Below are 21,984 nucleotides of genomic sequence, written 5' to 3'. Positions count from 1 at the left end.
GGTCCACATTCGATTTACAAGAAGGAAAGTTTGAGATATAATATACAAAATATCAAGAGAAGAAGTAATAACATACAAAGGTAAAGAGATCCAGATCCTTAAACAAATCCCGAGAAGGGTAAGAGAGCAGAGAAGAGATTATAAATTTCTGGCCAAGCAGTTGAATAAACAAAACATCTTGTTCCGATGGCTGATTCCAGAAGGGCTGTTGGTTACTTGGGAGGAAAGGACAATTAAAATAGATATATTGGAAAAAGCACAAGAACTTTATGACCAACTAGCGGGGTCAGAAGACCAAAGTAGTAGAGAAGATCTTGATCTAAAGGGCAAAAAGAACAAGATCAACTAAAAAAAAAGACAAAGAACAAGAAGTAATAGATACCAACCAACAGCAAACAGAAAGGGAAATAAGAGCAGCTAGAAGACAAAAAGCGAAAGAGAACTAGGGCTATAGAAAAAGGTGAAACTCTTATCTATCAACATAAATGAACTAAATTTAATGACAAAAAGAAAAAGGATTTTGGCAAACTTAATAAAACAAAATGTAGATATCATATGTCTACTGGAAACATATACTCTAAAAACTGGTGAAAAATATTTAAATTGCCCCAGAAGCTGTTTACGGCTTCTGCAGATCAGGAGAAAAAGAAAGGAATAACAGTTTATATTAAGGAAGAGATAGAGGAAAATTTAGTATTTGCCTCTATTAAGACTCCAAAAGAAGAATCTGGCAATAGAAATACAGATAAATTAAAAAAAATCCTCCTAGTGGTAATTTATGCCTGCAACGATAATCAAAATGAATTTTACAAAGCCCTATATGATAAAATCATTGAATTAGAAAAGAAAAATATTGGCATCATAGGAGATTATAATGCGATAACAGACTATCAAAAATGGGGGAAATAAGAAAGTGAAAAAAAGAGAGTATTACACAAAATATTTGTAGAAATGACTAAGAAATTAAACTTAATAGATATATGGAGAACACTAAACCCAAAAAAGAGACAATTCACATTCTATTCGAACCTCCATAACTCATGGTCACACATTGACATGGCCTGGATGAGTGGAGAACTAGCAGAAGTGATAGAAGCAGAAATCTTACCAAATTTGTGGGCCGACCATAACTCACTCAGAATTAGTTGGAAGGGGAAAAAAACCCCACGAGAAAATGGACGTTAATTACCCAATTATTGAAAGATGAGGAATTGATTAAGAAAATTAAGGAAGAACTACATTTTTATTTTAAAGAAAATAATAATCAATATACAACGACCCAAAATTTTTGGGACACTATGAAAGCTGTGATACGGGAAGTTATAATATCCTTTGTTGCAAAAAAGAACAAAGAAAAATAATCTACTTCAAACAATCAAAAAATTAGAGACTAATAGGACTTCCGGTGGCTCCGCGCAGGGCTTCTGGTGGCTCCGCGCGCATTGGAGACGGTCCCCTGTGATTCTGTTAAAGCCGCTCAAACAGCACAAATCAGCTGTCTGGCGGCTTGAAAACCTTTTCCTCGGGAGAAGAGGAAAAGGAGAGCAGCCGGGTCGGGGTGGAGCTCCCCAAGAGCTCCAGGAATAATTCCTGGAGCTCGAAGGGTGAAAGCTCCCTATTCAAACCTGGCAAATGCTCCAGATCCGGGAAGCTTCTGCATTTATGCAGAACAAAGCGCTCGCGACCATCTCTGCTATCAAAATGAAGATATCCTAATTACTTTAAGCAGACGGAGCAGAGGCAAGAGGCAGGATGGATGCATGTTTTAGTTCTCATCTCGATTTTTGGAAGGTATTTGAGAAGAAGGAAAATGGCGGACTTGTTTAATGAGTCATGAAAACAAAACTTAAGGGAGTCCTTGTTAACATTGTTAGCACCTTGTTAACTGCTTAAATTTGATGATTTTATACTTAAGTGAAGAAATCTTAAAGAGAAGCTGAAGGTTTATAGAACTGACTTACCCATTTCAAATAAAGTGCTTGAAAAGATTTGACTTTGTTGCAATTTACAAAGTAGCAAGATGGCTTCTAAACAAATACAGCCTGCTGATTCTAAGGGAGCTGCCTCGCTAGTTCAAATACACAAATTACAAGAGGAGCTGAAAGAATTGTTGAAGGCTCAAATTTTTGCCCGAGACAAAAAACTTTTAAAAATTGAGTAGAAATTATTGGAAATTAAAAATTCTGCTACAGCTGAAAATGAAGATTTACAAGAAGATATGAGGTCAGCCTTTATGACTATGTTTGAATTTATAAAAAAGCTGGATGGAAAAGTGCATGAGTCAAATAGAGGAGCTTCAGATCAAGGTGGAGAGAGCAGATGAAGAACGGGTTTTATTACAATATAAAATAATGGAATCTGCACAGAGGATGAGAGGTTAAAAGAAAATAAGCGAGAGAATCTAAAAAAGATATTTTCAGAAGCCTTCTCACAGGTGATTGGACTGACATCAGTGGATCTTGAAAATCAAATTGAGAAAATTTTATATATAAAATGTTTTATAGATGGTATTTGGAAATTAAGTTCGGGTGTATTTGTTTTAATTTGTAAGTAAAATGTGGGAGATATATTTTATTGACGTTATTTTATTAATGGTGGATTTAGTTACTTTGGATAAAAATTGATGTTGGGTATAAAGTGTTGGGGGGGAAATTAAATTAAAAATTAAAACAGAAAGGGAGTTGCTTAAGATTAAAATGTTAAAATGATCATAAAATACTTGTAATTTATTGTGATGGAAATATGGGGAGAGTGAAAAATTGAGATAATGTCAGTGTAATATTGGAAGATGGATTATATGTTTGTTATCAAAGACTGGAGGTTAAAAATATTGAACTTGTTGGAAACTTCAATGTACCAGACTGAAAATCCACAAGAAAATATATTGAAATGAGGAAGATGGTCTGACTACATTTAGAACAATTATTGGATGAAATCAATAATCAAATATTTTATGAACGAACATTTCCTTCTTTTTTGTTTTTTTGTTTTTATGGAGAAGGAGAGTTGAGGTTTTAGAGGAGGGATGGGAACTTTTGGAATTAGGGTATTCTAGTTTATGATTGTTAGATCTTATACCTTGTATTATACTCTGGGAAGTCCGGGAGGTGGGTGTGGTGGGAGGGGGTGATGGTGGGTGTGGGGAGGGGTGTGGGATGTAATGGGGAAAAATTTTCTTGTAAAACTTTTTCAATAAAAAAAATTAGAGACTAATTTACAGAATAATCCACAAAACTCCCAACTACAAGAACAATTAATTCTCCATAAACATAAACTCAATTTAGTTGAGCAGGAAGAACTGGTCAGAAATTTGAAAGCAACCAAACAAGTATACTTTGAACAAGCAAATAAATCAGGAAGATGGCTATCTTATAAACTCAAAAAAGAGAGAAAGAAAAGAACCATTTACCAATTACAAGATGAAAATGGAGAAAACCAACATACAATAGGAAAGAAAAAAGAGATTGCACATAAATATTTTGAAGATCTCTATAAGAAAGAAAGAATAAATGAGGATCAGATTAGGGACTATTTAAGAGGAAAAAAGAACCCAAGAAATAAAAGACGAACTAGAAGAAATGCTGACTAAGGACATAACCAGGATGGAATTAAACCAAGCAATTAGATCCCAGAAAAATAATAAAACACCAGGCTCCGATGGCTTTCCATCAGAATTCTATAAGGCAATAGAAAAACAAGTAGGACCAATAATGGTTGATCTATTTAACGAGGTATTAACAGCTAAAATGCCGGATACGTGGAGGGAAGTATTAATTTCACTAATCCTAAAGGGGGATACGGATGCCAGACTGATACAAAACCATAGACCAATTTCTTTGTTAAACGTAGATTATAAAATATTTGCCACGATCATTGCCAATAGACTAAAGAAAATTTTGAACGATTATATACACTCAGATCAAAATGGATTGCTCCCAAATGGACAAATCAGGAATAATTCAAGAATAATAATGGACAGTTTAGAATACTACGAAGCTCATCTGAAGAAACAAGTAGCCCTTGTTTTCTTGGATGCCCAAAAAGCATTTGACAACCTCAATTGGCAATTTATGATTCAACAAGTTTATGATATGAATTTGGGCACTAAATTTGAGAATATTATAATGACAATATATTCAATACAAAAATCAAAAATTATAATTAATGGAAAAAATACCCAAATTTTAAATATAGAGAAAGGAGTTTGACAAGGCTGTCCTTTATCTCTTCTGCTCTTTATACTGTCACTAGAATTATTATTAGAACGAGTTAGACAAAACCCAGAAATAAAAGGATAGAAAACCAGAAATGAAGAATATAAATTGCAAGCATTTGCAGACGATTTGGCATTTATTATTGAAGAACCATTAGAGAGAGATCAAGCACTAATTAAGAAATTAGAAAGATATGGAACTGTAGCAAGACTGAAAATCAATAGACAGAAAATGAAACTCTTACCGAAAAATTTAACAGAATTACAAATAATAGAATTGGAAAGAACACTTGGACTCCAAACAACAAGAAAAATCAAATATTTAGGGATATGGTTGACAGTATATTGGAAAGCAATAAAGGAGAATAACTACAACAAATTATTACAACAAACAAAAAAAGATTTAGAACTATTGATGAAGATGCAGCTGTCACTAATAGGAAGAACAGCAGCTGTAAAAATGTCTGTACTACTAAAATTCCTATACCTGTTCCAGACTATTCCAGTTAAATTAGATAAGATCTTCTTTGATGATCTTAATAAAATAATAACAAAATTTATCTGGCATGGGAGAAAGCCCAGAATAAAAATGAAACTTCTACAAGATATGAAGAGCATAGGAGGATTTGGATTGCAAAATTGGGAATTATATTATAGTGCAGCAATACTAGTCTGGTTAAAAGATTGGATCAATCTAAATAATAAAAGAATATTAGCCATAGATCTACAGAGAGGATGGCATGCTTTTCTGTGGGAAACAAGACCCATGAAACAACAATACTTCCATAGACACCTGATTAGAGATTCACTAATAAATAATTGGATTAAAATGAAAAAGAAACTTATAAAAATCCCAATTTGGCTATCCACAATGGAAGCGATGATTCACCTAAATAATTTAGATCTGAATAAAATGTTAAAATACAAAGACCTATTAGATACTCATGGAAAATTAAAAACAACACAGGACCTCCAAGAACAAGGACTACAAGTTGACTGGTGGGCTTATCTTCAAAAAGCGTGAGCCGGTTTAGCTCACACTGGTAAAAGCCTGTTATTAAGAACACAGTAGCCTGCAATTACTGCAGGTTCGAGCCCGGCCCAAGGTTGACTCAGCCTTCCATCCTTTATAAGGTAGGTAAAATGAGGACCCAGATTGTTGGGGGGGCAATAAGTTGACTTTGTAAAAATATACAAATAGAATGAGACTATTGCCTTATACACTGTAAGCCGCCCTGAGTCTTCGGAGAAGGGCGGGGTATAAATGTAAACAAAAAAAAAAATTACAAAACTGATACAAAAAAAATATAAAAGATTATGGAATATATCCCAAACCACAACAATTAGATAGAATTCTACCAGGGCCAGACAAAAAAAAATATTACCCAAATTTATAAATATCTGCTGGAAGTAGAACTGGAGGAAGAAGTAGTGAAAGGATTGCATGGGGTCAAAATATTGGACATAATATAAATCTATCAGACTGGGAGAGCATATGGAACAGAAACCATAAACTAACAAAATCAGCAGCATATAAAGAAAATGCATACAAAATGTTTTATAGATGGCACCTACCCCCCTCAAGATTAGCAAAAATGTACCCTAAAATGAGTTCCAAATGTTGGAAATGTAAAAAGAAAGAGGGAACATATTACCATATGTGGTGGTCCTATCCCGAGTCCCATAAATATTGACTTAAAATTAAAGATTGGCTACAGGAAATTACTAATGAACAAATAAACTTAGAACCGGAACTCTTCCTACTGGGGATCTTCAAATATATATATATATATATATGTGAAAAGCACAAAATACCTAGTACTACACATATTAACTGCCACCAGGATGGCACATTGAGCCTTTGCTCAGTGTTGGAAACAGCCATGTATACCTACAGAGAAACTTGTTATACAAAAGGTCATGAACTGTGCAGAAATGGCCAAATTAACGCTGAATATAAAAGATAAAGAGGCATCGATATTTTATAATGTATGGGAACAGTGGTATAAATGGATAGAACGGAGATAGATTAAAAATAGTTAATTAAGTATATGCAAAAGCTAAAACAAGAATGTAAATACACACAATTTGTAAATAATGCATGGAGTAATTGTTATAATTTAACACTATTTAAGTGATATAATTTTTTAATGTTTTTATGTAATAAAAGTTCAATAAATATTTAAAAAAGAAATAAACCAAGGGAAAAGTACTTTAAGAAATTTAAAAATGGAATCGAATAACCTGGAAGATACTTTTGAAAGGGAGATAGGGGTTTGGGTGGACACTCTGGATATCTGGCAGCTTAGGAGGATAGAAATGGGAGAAATATTCAGACTGAGTGGTGAAGACACAGATGCTGATAGAGACAAAGATCCAAGAGAGGAGTATGGGAGATAAGCTAAAAAAACAAATAAGAATTGAAGTATTAAAATGGGCAAGAGATGATGGATGGAAAGGATTTTTAAAAAAATTTTTCTAATATGATGATTAAAAACTAGATTAGAGGTAGAAATATGAATGCACACCTTTATATAAAGCAATAGTTAGATGGAAAGATTGGAGTTTGAAAGATGGTATTATTAGGTATGTTTAAGTAATAGGATCATTGACACTTGAATGGCATATTGTGACTTTGAACAACCAGATAATGAAGGACTATGTCTTAATATAAATGTGTATTAACACTAGGATTAGTAATGGTAGCCTAATTAGAAGCTAGAATAGAAGTAGAAATAAGAAAGAGGCAATCTTAGCAGATACAATTTTTTATATAATAGAATATAAGTAATAATTAGATAAAAAGATTAGAGGTTGAAAGATGGTGTTACTATATACACTTAATAATATAATTGGCATTAAAATGGAATATTGAAATATTGAATAGCTATTCTAAAACAAACATGTATATCAATACTAGTATTATATAAGTTTGATTAATGTAAATTATTATTGTTATTATTATTATTATTAATATTATTTACACAAATGACAGTATACATAGCAAACAAGATATCTATGCTGGATTTCGTATCAAAGATCACTAGTCGAACACTTCCCAAGCATTAAGACTGCGTGATGTATCGGCGAATTATGCGAGCAGATCCCAGTAAGGTGGCCTTCTGCAGCTGACCCCCATTGAGTGCGCCTTGACGTGGCGGGGGGCTTAACTGCTCCAATGAAGCTGAGAGCTGTGCTGGCGGTAGTGTAAACTACTAGCAGGTCCAACCATGCCAGAGAGGTCTAGGCCGAGGAGCAGAACTGAGTGCACCCAACAACCCATGCAATGATTCATGGTGAAACACAACCGAACGAAGCCTATACTGGCTCGGTCATCGCCCAGGTTAACAAGGAACGCATCGGATGTTGGGGAACCTGGGCATCCGTTGACAAGTGGACTACAGGCCATGGGTCCCATAGCTGAGCAACTAGGGCATGGGCCTGTAGAGCTATTGGAAGCAGAACAATCTCAGAAGTGGCAGAGATACACCATGTCAGAGAACCGCAATGTAATTATTATTATTATTATTTTATTTACACAAAATGACAGTATACATAGCAAACGAGATAACTATGCTGGATTTCGTATCACAGATCACTAGTCAAACACTTCCCAAGCGTTTAGGACTGCGTGATGTATCGGCGAATTATGCGAGCAGATCCCAGTAAGATGGCCTTCTGCAGCTGACCAATGGTGATCTTGTCAGTGCCAATAGCTTTTAAGTGCTTGCCTAGGTCTTTAGGCACAGCTCCCAGTGTGCCGAGTGCTACTGGAACCACCTGCACTGGTTTATGCCAGAGTCTCTGAAATTTGATTATTATTATTATTGTTGTTGTTGTTGTTGTTGTTATTGCTGTTTATATCAAAATGAATTATACCCCGAGGCCACACTGTTCATGTATTGATATTGATGTCTATTTAAAAATAAAAATCCAATAAAACTTAAAAAAAGAAGATGCAAATATTGCAGTATCAAGTATAAACACCAACTCATTGCAAGAAACAAACCAACTAATGTACAACACAGCTGCAGTTATAACTAAATATTGGGAATGCAAAATCAACAGAAGAGAAAAACAAACAGTGCACCACAAAAATGGAAGATTGGACTGGAAAATAAGTTCAACAAGCTGAGATCAGATGCAAGCAAGCTAGAAGCTGAAGAAAAAGAAGACCAAAGAGTACCTAATTAAGAAATACCACTTAGAAACAAGGAAGATCAAGAAAGCATTGGAAATAATAAAACAGCTTTAGAATTCAAACAGACAGGCACCTGCCACACCCTGGACTTAACAATTGTCGATAAGAAAGACAAAAAAGTCAAGATAGTGGATGTGGCATTGCTTGGAGACAATAAAAGAGAATTGGAGAAGATAACAAAATTAAAAGATCTACAAACAGAAATAGAATGATTGTGGCAAAGGCAAGCAAGGGTAGTACTGATATAATAGGCAATCCCAAAACAACTGGAGCACCACTTGTACACCATTGGCATGGACTATCAATTGCAAAAAGCAGCTTTACTGTGGACAGCTTCCATCCTGCAACAACATCTGTAACACCATCACACATCCATATCTGCCAGGACTGAAGTTCAGAAAGGTGTATTATATCATTATTTCTATATCCATGTTTCTTCCTGACCGCTTTACTGCTGGAAAGTCACAATCCTCTTGGCTTTGATTTTCTGGGACCATATTGTTTTTCAACTCATCTGCTTTTAAAACAGATGCCTTTTGTGAGTGTAGCACTACCCCTGAAAGAACTGTTCCATTCTCCTAGTCTAGGGGTGTCAAACTCGATCCCGTTATGGGCCATATCAGGATTTTTTGCTCTTTCTTGGGGGTGAGGTGGCTGTGGCCTGCTCATCGTGGCTGACTGGGTAGACAAGGGCAGGGAGGGCTCAGGCCAGTTTCTCACCATCTCTGGGATGGCCCCGCAGGACAACTCTGGGCTGTGTGTTTGACGTGTCTTTCATAGGCAATTTGATGTCTCTCTGCTCTGTCACTGGTCTGATGTCTCAGGGTTTCTCACTCTGTGCCTCACCCTGGTTGTCAGCCTGACCTAGTCACTTGCCCAGGTACCTCCACTCATCCAGCTCAGTTCACCTTCTCTATCTTCTAGTGGATCAGCTTGCCTCTGTTTCCTTCTGGTTAGTTTGGCATCCCTCTCTGGTCATCACTCACTCACCTGGATCAGCTCTCCTCTGTAACACTCTGGTGTGTCTGGCATTTCTTCTGGTTGCTAGCTTTCTCACTCACTTGGATAAACACCCCCTCTTCTTTGGATCAGCTCTTTGCTGCCCCACTCACTCATACATACACATCAGTGTGGTTTATGGAGAGTTTAATTGGAATTCCCCAGCAGTTCTTAAATTGAAGAAAATGGGGAAAAGCACTAGGCTATTCAGGTATGAACTAAATCGTATCCCTGATGAATATACAGTAGAGGTGACAAATAGATTTAAAGAATTAGATCTGATAGACAGAGTGCCTGAATAATTAAGACGGAGGTTCACAACATTGTACAAGAGGTTGCAACTAAAACCATCCCAAAGAAAAAGAAAGGCAAGAAAGCAAAATGGCTGTGTAAGGAAGCTTTGCAAATAGCTGAGGAAAGAAGGGAAGTGAAAGGCAAGGGAGAAAGATACCCAGTTGAATGCAGAATTCCAGAGAACAGCTAGAAGAGATAAGAATGCCTTCTTAAATGAACAATGCAAAGAAGTAGAAGAAAACAATAGAATAGAGAGGACCAGCGATCTCTTCAAGAAAATTGGAGATTTGAAGGGAATGTTTCATACAAAGATTGGCATGATAAAGGTCCAAAATGGCAGGGACCTAACAGAGGCAGAAGAGATTAAGAAGAGGTGGCAAAATTACACAGAAGAACTAGACAAGAATGAGCTTAACATCCCTGATAACCATGATGGGGTGGTCATTGATCTTGAATATCCTAGAATGTGAAGTGAAATGGGCTTTAGGAAATCTGAGCAACAACAAAGTTAGTGAAGGAGACAGTATTCCAGCTGAGCTATTCAAAATCTTAAAAGACAATGCAGTAAAAGTGCTACGCTCAATTTGCCAACAAATTTGGAAAACTCAACTGTGACCATAAGATTGAAAAAGGTCTGTGTACATTCCAGTTCCAAAGAAAGGCAATGCCAAAGAATGTTCAAACTAGGAGGCCAACATCAAGGCAATATGAAATGAAATTCAGGGCTCTGGAGAAGCATAGATATCCCATCCCTTTTTGGGGGTCCATAGAAGATTGTAGCCATCTCGTAGGGACGGTGAAGAATGGAGGCATGGACTGAGGCACAGAGAGAAAAGAAAGCAAGGTGGATCGTCTGGGCAAGACTGAACTGTTGTCTTGAAAACATTCTTTTTTTAATCTATTCCCTGGTTTTAAAAACTTCAATTGAAGAAAAATGGCAAAAGTGGAGAGGGGAGGGAGTGGATGTATGGCTACCTCCCCACTTCTGGTAACAGAATTCGGGAATAAAAAGAAGAACGTTTAATAAATTGGAGAAGTTAAACTAGAGAGTATATGTTTGCAAGAAGTTCATATTAGTAAACAACATAAAAAGTTTTTGGAGCAGACAAAATTAGGGTCATTATACACAATGCTTGCATACCAAAGTAAAAGAGGAGTAGCACGGTATATTAAAAAGACAATTCAATCTAAACAAATATTTGAGGATGAGGGAGGAAGGGTATTAATGGTTGAAATAGTAATAAACTATAAAAAATATTGTTAGTAGCAATATATGTTCCAAATGAAACCAAGAAAAATTTTATGTGAAATTACACAAAAAATAATAGAAGATGAAGATGAAGATATATGTACAATAGGAGACTTTAATGTGACTGTAAATAATGAGTTAGATTACAAATCCACAATAAATGAATAAGAAGTTAAGAAAGACTTTTCCTAGAGCATTTTTTTACAATGATAGATGAATTAAGCTTCCAGGATGTTTGGAGAAGAAGATTTCCAAAAGAAAAGCAGTACACATTTTACTTAAATAGACACGTCGTGGTCAAGAATAGATATGATGTGGATGTCAACAGAATTAATATCTAAAATACACAAGATTGATATAGAAACAAGTATATAGGCAGACACAATCCAATAACAATGACATGGAAGGGGCAGAGGAAAAAAATGAGATGGACATTGAACCAAAAATTATTAAATGAAAAGAACTTTCAACAGTATATAAAAAAAGAATTGACTTTTTTCTTTAAAGAAAATAGAAAAAAGGAAACATCATTACAAAATGTGTGGAATACTAGCAAAGCATATATTAGAGGACTGACAATGACATATTAAGGAAAATGGAACAAACAGAATAGACAGACAAAAAAGAAAGTGGAGGAGGAATATAAAAAGAGATGGAATTACAGAAAAATCCACATAATAAAAAGATTAAGAACTTGATGGTCTTGCAAAAACACAAATTGAATTTAATGGAAAATGAAGATTTTACCAAATAAAGTCAACGAAACAAAACAAAAATTTGAAAACGCAAATAAACCAGGATGATGGTTGGCATATAAAATGAAAAAGGAGAAAGAAAAGAAGTTTAACAGATTAACAGGATTGGAAGGGACCTAAGGTCATCTAGTCCAACCCCCTGCTCAAGCAGGAGACCCTATACCATTTCTGACAAATGGCAGTCCAATCTTTTCTTGAAAATCTCAAGTGACAAAGCTCCCACAACTTCTGAAGGCAACCTGTTCCATTGGTTGATTGTTCTCACTGTCAGAAAGTTGCTCCTCATTTCTAGGTTGAATCTCTCCTTGTTTCCATCTATTATTCCTTGTCTGGCTTTTAGATGGACAGTTTCCATCTATTATTCCTTGTCTGGCTTTTAGGTGCTTTGGAAAACAGCTTGATCCCCTTCTTTCTGTGGCAGCCCCTCAAGTATTGGAAAATGGCCCTGGTCCTTCTCTGACACTAGACTAGCCATGCCCAATCATTCTTCATATGCTCTCCTCTTCACTTTTTATAGAATAGAATAGAGTAGAGTAGAGTAGAATAGAATAGAATAGAATAGAATAGAATAGAATAGAATAGAATAGAATAGAATAGAATAGAATAGAATAGAATTTTTATTGGCCAAATGTGATTGGACACACAAGGAATTTGTCTTGGTGCATATGTTCTCAGTGTACATAAAAGAAAAAATATCTTCATCAAGGTACAACATTTACAACACTAATGCTGGTTATAGGGTACAAACAAACATCATAGGCAATCCTTATGATTTATATTGATATATTGACCATCAATTGTGTTGTAAATGTTGTACCTTGATGAACGTATCTTTTCTTTTATGTACACTGAGACCATATGCACCAAGACAAATTCCTTGTGTGTCCAATCACACTTGGCCAATAAAAAATTCTATTCTATTCTATGCTATGCTATGCTATGCTATGCTATGCTATGCTATGCTATGCTATGCTATGCTATGCTATTTAACATTTAATGATACAACACTTAATGATAATCATAGGGTACAAATAAGCAATCAGGAACAATCAATATAAATCATAAGGATTACCAGCAACAAAGATACAGTCATACAATCATAAGTGGGAAGAGATGGATGATGGGAACGATGAGAAGATTAATAGTAGTGCAGATTTTGTAATAGTTTGACAGTGTTGAGGGAATTATTTGTTTAGCAGAGTGATGGCCTTTGGGGAAAAAACTGTTCTTGTGCCTAGTTCTGGTGTGCAGTGCTCTATAGTGTCGTTTTGAGGGTAGGAGTTGAAACAGTTTATGTCCTGGATGTGAGGGATCTGTAAATATTTTCACGGCCCTCTTCTTGATTCATGCAGTATACAGGTCCTCAATGGAAGGCAGGTTGGTAGCAATTATTTTTTCTGCAGTTCTAATTATCCTCTGAAGTCTGTGTCTTTCTTGTTGAGTTGCAGAACCAAACCAGACAGTTATAGAGGTGCAAATGATAGACTCAATAATTCCTCTGTAGAACTGGATCAGCAGTCTCAACATCTTTTTTTATAGTGTGGTGACCAAAAGTGGATGCAGTACTCTGGATGTAGGTGTTACCATGGCTTTATAGAGTGGTATTAGTACCTCACTTGATCTTGATCTTGATTGTATCCCTCTGTTAATGTAATTTAGGATTGCGTTGGCCTTTTTAGCTGCCACTGCATACTGCTGGCTCATATTTAGCTGATTGTCCACTAAGACTCCAAGATCCTTCTCATAGTCACTGCTATTAAGCCTGTTTTCCCCCAGTTTATATATGTGCTTTTGGTTTTTCTTACCTAAGTGTAACACTTTACTTTTCTCTACACTAAATTTCATTTTGTTAGATATGATCCAGTGTTCAAATCTGTCAACCTATCTTCTAGGGTGTTAGCTATTTCTGCCAGCTTAGTATCATCTGCAAATTTGGTGAATTCCACTTTTATTTCCTCATCTAAGTCATTTATAAAGATATTGAAGACTATTGGGCCTAAACAGAGCCTTCTGGTACCCCACTGCTTACTTCTCTCCATGTAGACTTAGACCCATTAAGGACTACTTATTGAGTATGGTTTGTCAGCCAGTTGCGAATCCATCCATCTGGTGGTGAAGTTATCTATCCCATTTTTTTCTAGGTTATAAAGAAGTAGGTTGTGGTCTACTTTGTTGAATGCCTTGCTGAAGTTTAAGTATATTATGTCCATAGTATTTCACTAGTCTACTAATTTAGACACTATGTTGAAGAATGAGATAAGATTGGTTTGGTATGATCTGTTTTTAACAAACCCATGCTGACTGCTAGTTATTACTTTACTCATTTCTAGGTATTGGCAGATCTGTTTTTTTATTATCTTTTCCAGTATCTTCCCAGATATTGATTTTAGGCTGATTCGTCTGTAGTTTCCTGGGTCTGCTTTTTTTCCTTTTTTGAAGATCAGCTCTTTTCCAGTCCTCTGGTAGTTCTCTGGTGTTCCAGGATTTTTGAAAGATGTGGTACAATGGTTCTGAGATAACATCTGCCAGCTCTTTTAGAACTCTGGGATGTAATCCATCAGGTCCTGGTGATTTGTATTCATCAAGATCAGACAGGTGTTCTCTTACTATTTTTTTTATTTGCTTATCTTAACTTTAATTTCCAGTCTGTTTTTTACAGTTATGTTTCTGGTAGATTGGGCTATAGTTTCTTTTTGCAGGAAGACCGATGCAAAGAATGAGTTAAGCAGCTCTGCTTTCTTTCTGTTGCCTGTTACTTCCTTGCTGTCTTCTCTCTTTAGTGAATCGATTGTTTCCTTGATTTTTTTCTTGTTATTTATATGTTGGAAGAAACTTTTTCTGTTATCTTTGATTTTTGTTGCAAGTCTTTTTTCATTCTGAGCTTTTGCTTTCCTGACTTCATCTTTGCAGATTCTGGCTATCTGCTGATATCCTGCCTTAGTTATGTGTCCCTCTTTCCATTTTTTGTACTTGTCATTTTTGTCTTTCAATTTGTCAGAGAGATCTTTGTGCAGCCATGCTGGTTTCTTCTTGGATTTCTTGTTTTTCTTTCTCAGCGGTATTGCGTTGGTCTGGCAAAAAATGATCATATTTTTCAGAGTTTCCCAAGATTTTTGAGTTGTTTTCCCCTTTAGGATTTTCATCCAAGGAATCTTTCCAAGTTTTTTCTGAGTTTATTAAAGTCTGCTCTTTTAAAATCTAAGACTCTGATATCATTTTTTTCTACTGCTTATGTTTGTATTATGTTGAATTCTAGTATGACATGGTCACTCTTACCCAAGGTTCCTGCAGTTTCAACTCTATCACTTCTTCTTTGTTTGTAAGTATTAAGTCCAGTATGGCTGTCCCTCTAGTTCCCTCCTCTACCTTTTGGGAAACAAAGTTGTCAGCTAGGTTGGTTAGGAACCTATTTATTTATTTTATTTTATTTTATTTTATTTATTTTACTTTACTTTATTTTATTTTATTTTATTTTATTTTATTTATTTTATTTTATTTTATTTTATTTTATTTTATTTTATTTTATTTTATTTTATTTTATTATTTTATTTTATTTTATTTTATTTTATTTTATTTTATTTTATTTTATTTTATTTTATTTTATTATTTTATTTTATTATTTTATTTTATTTTATTTTATTTTATTTTATTTTATTTTATTTTATTTTATTTTATTTTATTATTTTATTTTATTTTATTTTATTTTTTATTTTATTATTTTATTTTATTTTATTTTATTATTTTATTTTATTTTATTTTATTTTATTATTTTATTTTATTTATTTTATTTTATTTTATTTTATTATATTTTATTTAATTATTTTATTTTATTTTATTTTATTTTATTATTTTATTTTATTATTTATTTTATTTTATTTTATATTTTATTTTATTTTATTATTTTATTTTATTTATTTATTTTTATTTTTTTATTTTATTTTATTTTATTTTATTTTATTTTATTTTATTTTATTTTATTTTATTTTATTTTATTATTTTATTATTTTATTTTTTTTTATTTTATTATTTTTTATTTTTTATTTTATTTTATTATTTTATTTTATTTATTTTATTTTATTATTTTATTTTATTATTTTATTTTATTTTATTTTATTTTATTTTATTTTATTTTATTTTATTTTATTTTATTTTATTATTTTATTTTATTTTATTTTATTTTATTTTATTTTATTTTATTTTATTTTATTTTATTTTATTTTATTTTATTTTATTTTATTTTATTATTTTATTTTATTTTATTTTATTTTATTTTATTTTATTTTATTTTATTTTATTTTATTTTATTTTATTTTATTTTATTTTATTTTATTTATTTTATTTTATTATTTTATATTTTATTTTATTTTATTTTATTTTATTTTATTTCATTTCATTTCATTTCATTTCATTTCATTTCATTTCATTTCATTTCATTTCATTTCTAGACCGCCCTTCTCCCGAAGGACAATGTACAATTAAAAACTAAATTATGGTTCAGGAATCCAAAGTTGTTTTTTTTTGGCAACACCAACCCTTTAGGCAGTGGTTCACTTCTAGAATTCTTTGTTCTCTTGTCGGATGTTGTCTTTTTGTTGGCAGTATATATGAAAAAACTACTTGCGCACCTAAGTCCTTGACTTTCTTGCGTAGCTGCTTCAATATTGTTTTCAAGTCCTTTTTTGTGTCATTCATCCCAACTTGTAGTAGTAGAAAGGGGTAATAATATGTTGGCTTTATTATTTTGATTAAGTTCTCAGCCACAGTTTGATTTTAGCTCTAGGGAGACAACATACCTCTCTGGATTGACTGTCTAGTCTACAGACAGCAGGTTCTGTTCCCTTGAGAATTGAATCTCCTATTACCAACACTCGCCTTTTTTTTTCATAAGGAGGTTTGTGGTGTTTTTCTATCACATTTGGTGGTGCTACTTTTTGGGCGACATTTGATTGTGGTTCTTCTCTATGTGTCTGCATGTTTTCTTTTAGTGAAAGTCCATGATATCGATTGCTTAGCACCAGTGGGGCTGCTTCAGAGTGGGTTGGTTTGGACAGGGGTTTTGTATTAGGTTTGTATTTTTTTCTATGAGTGACATGTTTCCATTTGTCTTTTTCCTCTAAGGGGTCAACTCTTTTAGAAGTTGTTTGGTCATTATTATGTTCAGTTTGGGCATATTTTTTTTGCAAGGTTTGGGTTCTCATTTTGCAGCTTGAGTTTCAGAGTGGTTAGAGTTTCCTCTAGACCCTTTACTTTTTTTTCTAGTAACTTGATTAATTTACATTTGGTACATATGTAATTTGGGTATTCCATGGACATAAGTGGAACATGTTCTGCAGATCAAAATAGCATCAGTTTCTTCTTCCATGAGTGGGTTTACAAAAAATTAAGAGTGAAAGTGTAGAGTGTTTTCCCACAGATTTTTAAAAGGAAAAATGTCCAATTTGGGATTCAGATGTTCTAACAGATTGTTTAAATTTTAAAGTTTGGGGGACTCAAGTATAGCTAAAGTTTAAGGTTCTAAATTTAAAGAATGCCTAGTTTAAGTATTTAAATTTCTACAGTTCAAATTGTCCAGTTTAACATTTTAAGGATCTAGAGATCATTTAGATTGTCCAATTTAAGATTTTTTTAGTGTTGAATGGGCTTAAGTGTGAGGTTCGTTCTTAGCCTGTACTGGAATGTTCTTTGATTGATCCTTCCTTCTTGTGATCCTTTCCCTTCCTGCTTTCTTGTGGGCTTGATTTATCTCTTACTTCTCTGCCTTTATATGTTCTGTATTTGCTATTGTCTACTTGCTTTTGATTTTCTTTTGCCTTGTATCCTGTGTTATCTTTCTATTCTCCCTTCCTGCTTGCTTTTCTCCTGCCACTATCAGGTATTCAGCTCTCCCTGCTTTTCTCAGTTCCCTTCCCCCTCACCTGTTGGTCTCCCACACTGTTTTGTTGCTGCTTTCAGCCACCAATTCACTGACCTGCTGTGCTGAAATGCTCCACCAACACCAGCAACCTCCAGTTGCACCAATGCTCTCCCGTTGTTTTCTACACTCCTCTCAGGATCTGCTTCGTTGTGCTGCCTCTTGCTGCCGGCCCTCCCAACTACTGTGCTGCCACTGCTTCTGGTTTCTCAGCCAGGCTCCTGATGGGTTCTGCTTCTCCCAGCAACAGGTCTGCCCAGATGGCCCACGGCAAGCTCCGCTCTCGTCTCCTCTCCACAGCCAATTCTCCTTCTCCTCCCTTCTCCTCTCTTTCTGTCACTGACTCACTTTTTCTTTCTCTGCCGGTCATTGCTTTGCCCTCAGTTAATAAACCAACTATTAGATCAAGATGGGAATATATGCTACCAAAATGAGGAAAAGAAAAAAAATAATTGAGAAATATTACAAACGATTATATCAGCTGCAATTGCAGAGGGAAAGATAGAACAATATTTAGAAAAAGCAGAAATACCTAAGATTTCAGAAAAATTCAAAAAGGCATTAGAAGAAAGAATATCAATGATGGCATTAATGGAAGGAATTAAAAGACAAAAGAATGGTAAAACATCAGGACTAATGATGGATTACCAGCAGAGAGATATAAAATGTTACAAGACGTATTAAGTAACATCGTGTTGCAGGTATTTAATGACTTATTATTAGAAGCTAAGATTCTGGACTCGTGGATGGAGGCATACATAACTCTTATACCAAAAGAAGAGTCAGATTTACAACAAATAAAGAATTACAGACCAATCTTCCTACTAAATGTGGATTATAAAATTTTATTCTAGTGATAATTTTAATTCGGCCTAATTAATAAGTTTTTTAATTGTTGTTTTTATCTGTATTATTTGCATGTTTTTATCTGGCTGTGAACCGCCCTGAGTCCTTCGGGAGATAGGGTGGTATAAAAATTCGAATAAATAAATAAATAAATTATAAAATTTTTGCATCAATTATGGCTGAAAGATTGAAGAGACTGCTAAATGAATTTATACACCCAGATCAGAATGGTTTTTTACCTAAAAGGCAGATTAGAGACAATATAATATATAATATAACAACAGAGTTGGAAGGGACCTTGGAGGCCTTCTAGTCCAACCCCCTGCCCAGGCAGGAAACCCTACACCATCTCAGTCAGATGGTTATCCAACATTTTCTTAAAAATTTCCAGCGTTGGAGCATTCACAACTTCTGGAGGCAGGTTGCTGCACTTATTAATTGTACTAACTGTCAGGAAATTTCTCCTTAGTTCTAAGTTGCTTCTTTCCTTGATCAGTTTCCACCCATTGCTTCTTGTTCTACCCTCAGGTGCTTTGGAGAACAGCCCGACTCCCTCTTCTTTGTGGCAACCCCTGAGATATTGGAACACTGCTATCACGTCTCCCCTAGTCCTTCTTTTTATTAAACTAGACATACCGAGTTCCTGCAACCGTTCTTCATATGTTTTAGCCTCCAGTCCCCTAATCATCTTTGTTGCTCTTCTCTGCACTTTTTCTAGAGTCTCAACATCTTTTTTATATTATATTGAATACATTGGAATATTATGAAGTGCATTCAGAGAAGCAAATGGTGGTGTTATTTTTAGATGCACAGAAAGTGTTTGATAACGTGAATTGGCAATTCATGATAACACAATTACAAATGATGGACTTTGGGGATAGGCTTATAAATATGGTCAAAACTATATGTAAAGGCCAATAAGCAAAGGTGATTGTAAATGGTGAAATGACAGAAAAAGTGGATATTAGAAAAGGAACTAGACAAGGATGTCTACTATCTCCATTATTATTTATATTGACACTAGAGATCTTAAACAGAAAGGTAAGACAAGATAAGGAAGTAAAAGGAATGAAAATTAAAAAAAGAATATAAATTGCAAGCATTTGCAGATGATTTAGTGTTTATTATGGAAGATCCTATAGAAACAGGTCCAAAGTTACTTGAACAAATAGGGATATGGAGAAATAGCAGGACTGAAAAGCAGTAAGGATAATTCAAAAATCTTAATTAAAAATATGATAGAAAAACAAAAAAACTAAATAATGGAGAAACTAAATATTCAAATAGTAAAGAAAGTGAAATATTTGAGTATTCAGATAACCTCAAAATGCATAACTGTGAAGCAAGATAACTACTATAAATTGAGAAACCAAACTGAAATAGACTTGGAGAAATGGAGAAATCTGCAATTATCATTAATGGGAAGGGTAGCGTTAATTAAGATGAACATATTACCAAGAATCTTATTTCTTTTCCAAGTGATACCAATAAAGCTTGAGAAAAAGTATTTTGAGAATTTGAATAGAACAATGTGGAAATGTATATATGGCAAGGGAAAAAAGCAAGAATTCATATAAAAATATAAGAATTAGAGGCGGGGTTGGACTACCAAATTGGGAAATATACTACCAAGTGGCAGCGCTAACATGGATCAAAGAATGGGTTTTATTGAAAAATACAAGACTATTGACTTTGGTGACATGATTTGCAACTAGGTTGGCATGCCTTCCTATGGTATGGGAAAAACAGGATACATGGATATTTCCAGAGACATTATGTAAGAAAGGCTTATTAACAGTGTGCGAGAGAGTGAAGGAAAAACATTACATGAAAATACCAATGTGGTTTTCATCAATGGAAGCTTTGACACATCCAAATATTATAAATATGAGAAATATTGTTAGATATAAGGATATTTTATCAGAAAAGGGAGAACTAAAACAAAAACAGGAGTTAGAAAAACAAGGGGCCTCTGTGGCTCAGACTGCTAATGCAGCCTGTTATTAACAGCAGCTGCCTGCAATTACTGCAGGTTCTAGTCCCACCAGGCCCAAGGTTGACTCAGCCTTCCATCCTTTATAAGGTAGGTAAAATGAGGACCCAGATTGTTGGGGGCAATAAGTTGACTTTGTATATAAATATACAAATAGAATGAAGACTATTGCTAACATAGTGTAAGCCGCCCTGAGTCTTCGGAGAAGGGCGGGATATAAATGCGAATTAAAAAAAAAAAAAGGGATTGAGACAGGTTGGTTTACACGATTGCAAATACAATCAAGATATGAAAAAGATCTTAGACAGTATAGTTCTAATTTGGGAAAATCAGAATTGGATGAGATACTGATGGGAACAGATGAAAAAATGATTAAGAAATTATGTAATTATTGCAAATCAGATTAGAAGATGAAGAAATAAAAGAAACAATGATAGCATGGGCAAAAAGCTATGGTTATATGATTGCATTAGAGAAATGGCAACAAATATGGGAAAGGAATTATAAATTAACAATGGCAACAGCATATAAAGAAAATTTATATAAAATGTTTTATAGATGACATATGCCACCAGAAAGATTAGCAAAAATGTATAAAGATAAATTAGCTAAATGTTGGAAATGTTATCAATCGCCAGGATCATATTATCATATGTGGTGGTTATGCAAGGAAGCAAAGAATTATTGGGTTAAAATATGAACATGATTAGTGGGAATGCTACACCAATATATAGAGTTAAGACCAGAGATATTTTTATTGGGTATTTTAATGGAGAAATATAGTAAAAAAGATACATATTTGATCATTCATATCATAACAGTGGCGAGAATAGTATTTGCACAAAACTGGAAAGCAGAAAAAAATCCTGTCAGGAGAAATAATATAGAAAATTTTAGGATGCGCAGAAATGAACAGATTAACATTAAGAATAAAAGATAAAGAGGAATCGGTGTATTTCAAGACATGGGGACGTTTTTATGATTGGCTAGAAAAGGAATATGAATAAAAGATTACAGATTAACAAATTGGATAGGACAAAAGCAGGTGGTTTGAACCGGATTGGCCAATCCAGTAGCAATGGCGGCGGGTGGATCGGAGAACTGGTAGCAAAACACCCAGTCCCCACCCCACCCAACCCATGCCCACCAAATGTCTGGTCACCCACTTCCCCACTTGCCACTTCTTTTAAAAAATGCTTTTAAAAAGTAAAAAATAGGCTCTGACTATCCCAGCTGAGCTGCCTGATCGTCAGACCCTTTTTTTTTTTACTTTTCAAAGCACTTTTTTACAACCAGTTTGGCCAAATAGGTTGTAAAAAATGCTTTTAAAAGGTTAAATAAAAGGCTCTGACTATCCCAGCTGAGCAGCCTGATCGTCAGAGCCCCTTTTTTACTTTTAAAAGCATTTTTTTTTTTTGCTTTTCCTCCCCAGGAGCAAGTGTCTTTTAATTTCTTGGCTGCAGTCCTCATTTGTGATGATCTTGAAGCCCAAGAAAATAAAATCTGTCACTAACTTCATTTCT

The 21,984-nt window shown here is 34.2% G+C and overlaps 1 protein-coding gene across 9 annotated transcripts in view; it reads left to right on the top strand.

Moving 5' to 3' along the window:
• BMPER (BMP binding endothelial regulator) overlaps nucleotides 1-21,984 on the top strand; it is a 589,367-nt gene that overhangs the window by 429,497 nt on the left and 137,886 nt on the right. The window contains exon 14 of one of the 9 annotated variants that reach the window (XM_058182118.1): nucleotides 18,997-21,634. The exons of the other annotated variants lie outside the window; for them this stretch is intronic. Within the exon in view, the coding sequence (XP_058038101.1) occupies nucleotides 18,997-19,093 (97 nt within the window). The 3' untranslated portion in view covers nucleotides 19,094-21,634. Of the gene's footprint in view, nucleotides 1-18,996; nucleotides 21,635-21,984 lie in introns of those variants that run through there. 9 annotated transcript variants of the gene reach the window in all.

Source organism: Ahaetulla prasina, chromosome 4 (assembly GCF_028640845.1).
Source record: "Ahaetulla prasina isolate Xishuangbanna chromosome 4, ASM2864084v1, whole genome shotgun sequence".
In the NCBI taxonomy this organism is placed as follows: Eukaryota; Metazoa; Chordata; class Lepidosauria; order Squamata; family Colubridae; genus Ahaetulla; species Ahaetulla prasina.
The sequence above is the reverse complement of the archived record's forward strand: the minus strand, read 5'-3'. Positions and strand labels throughout refer to the sequence as shown.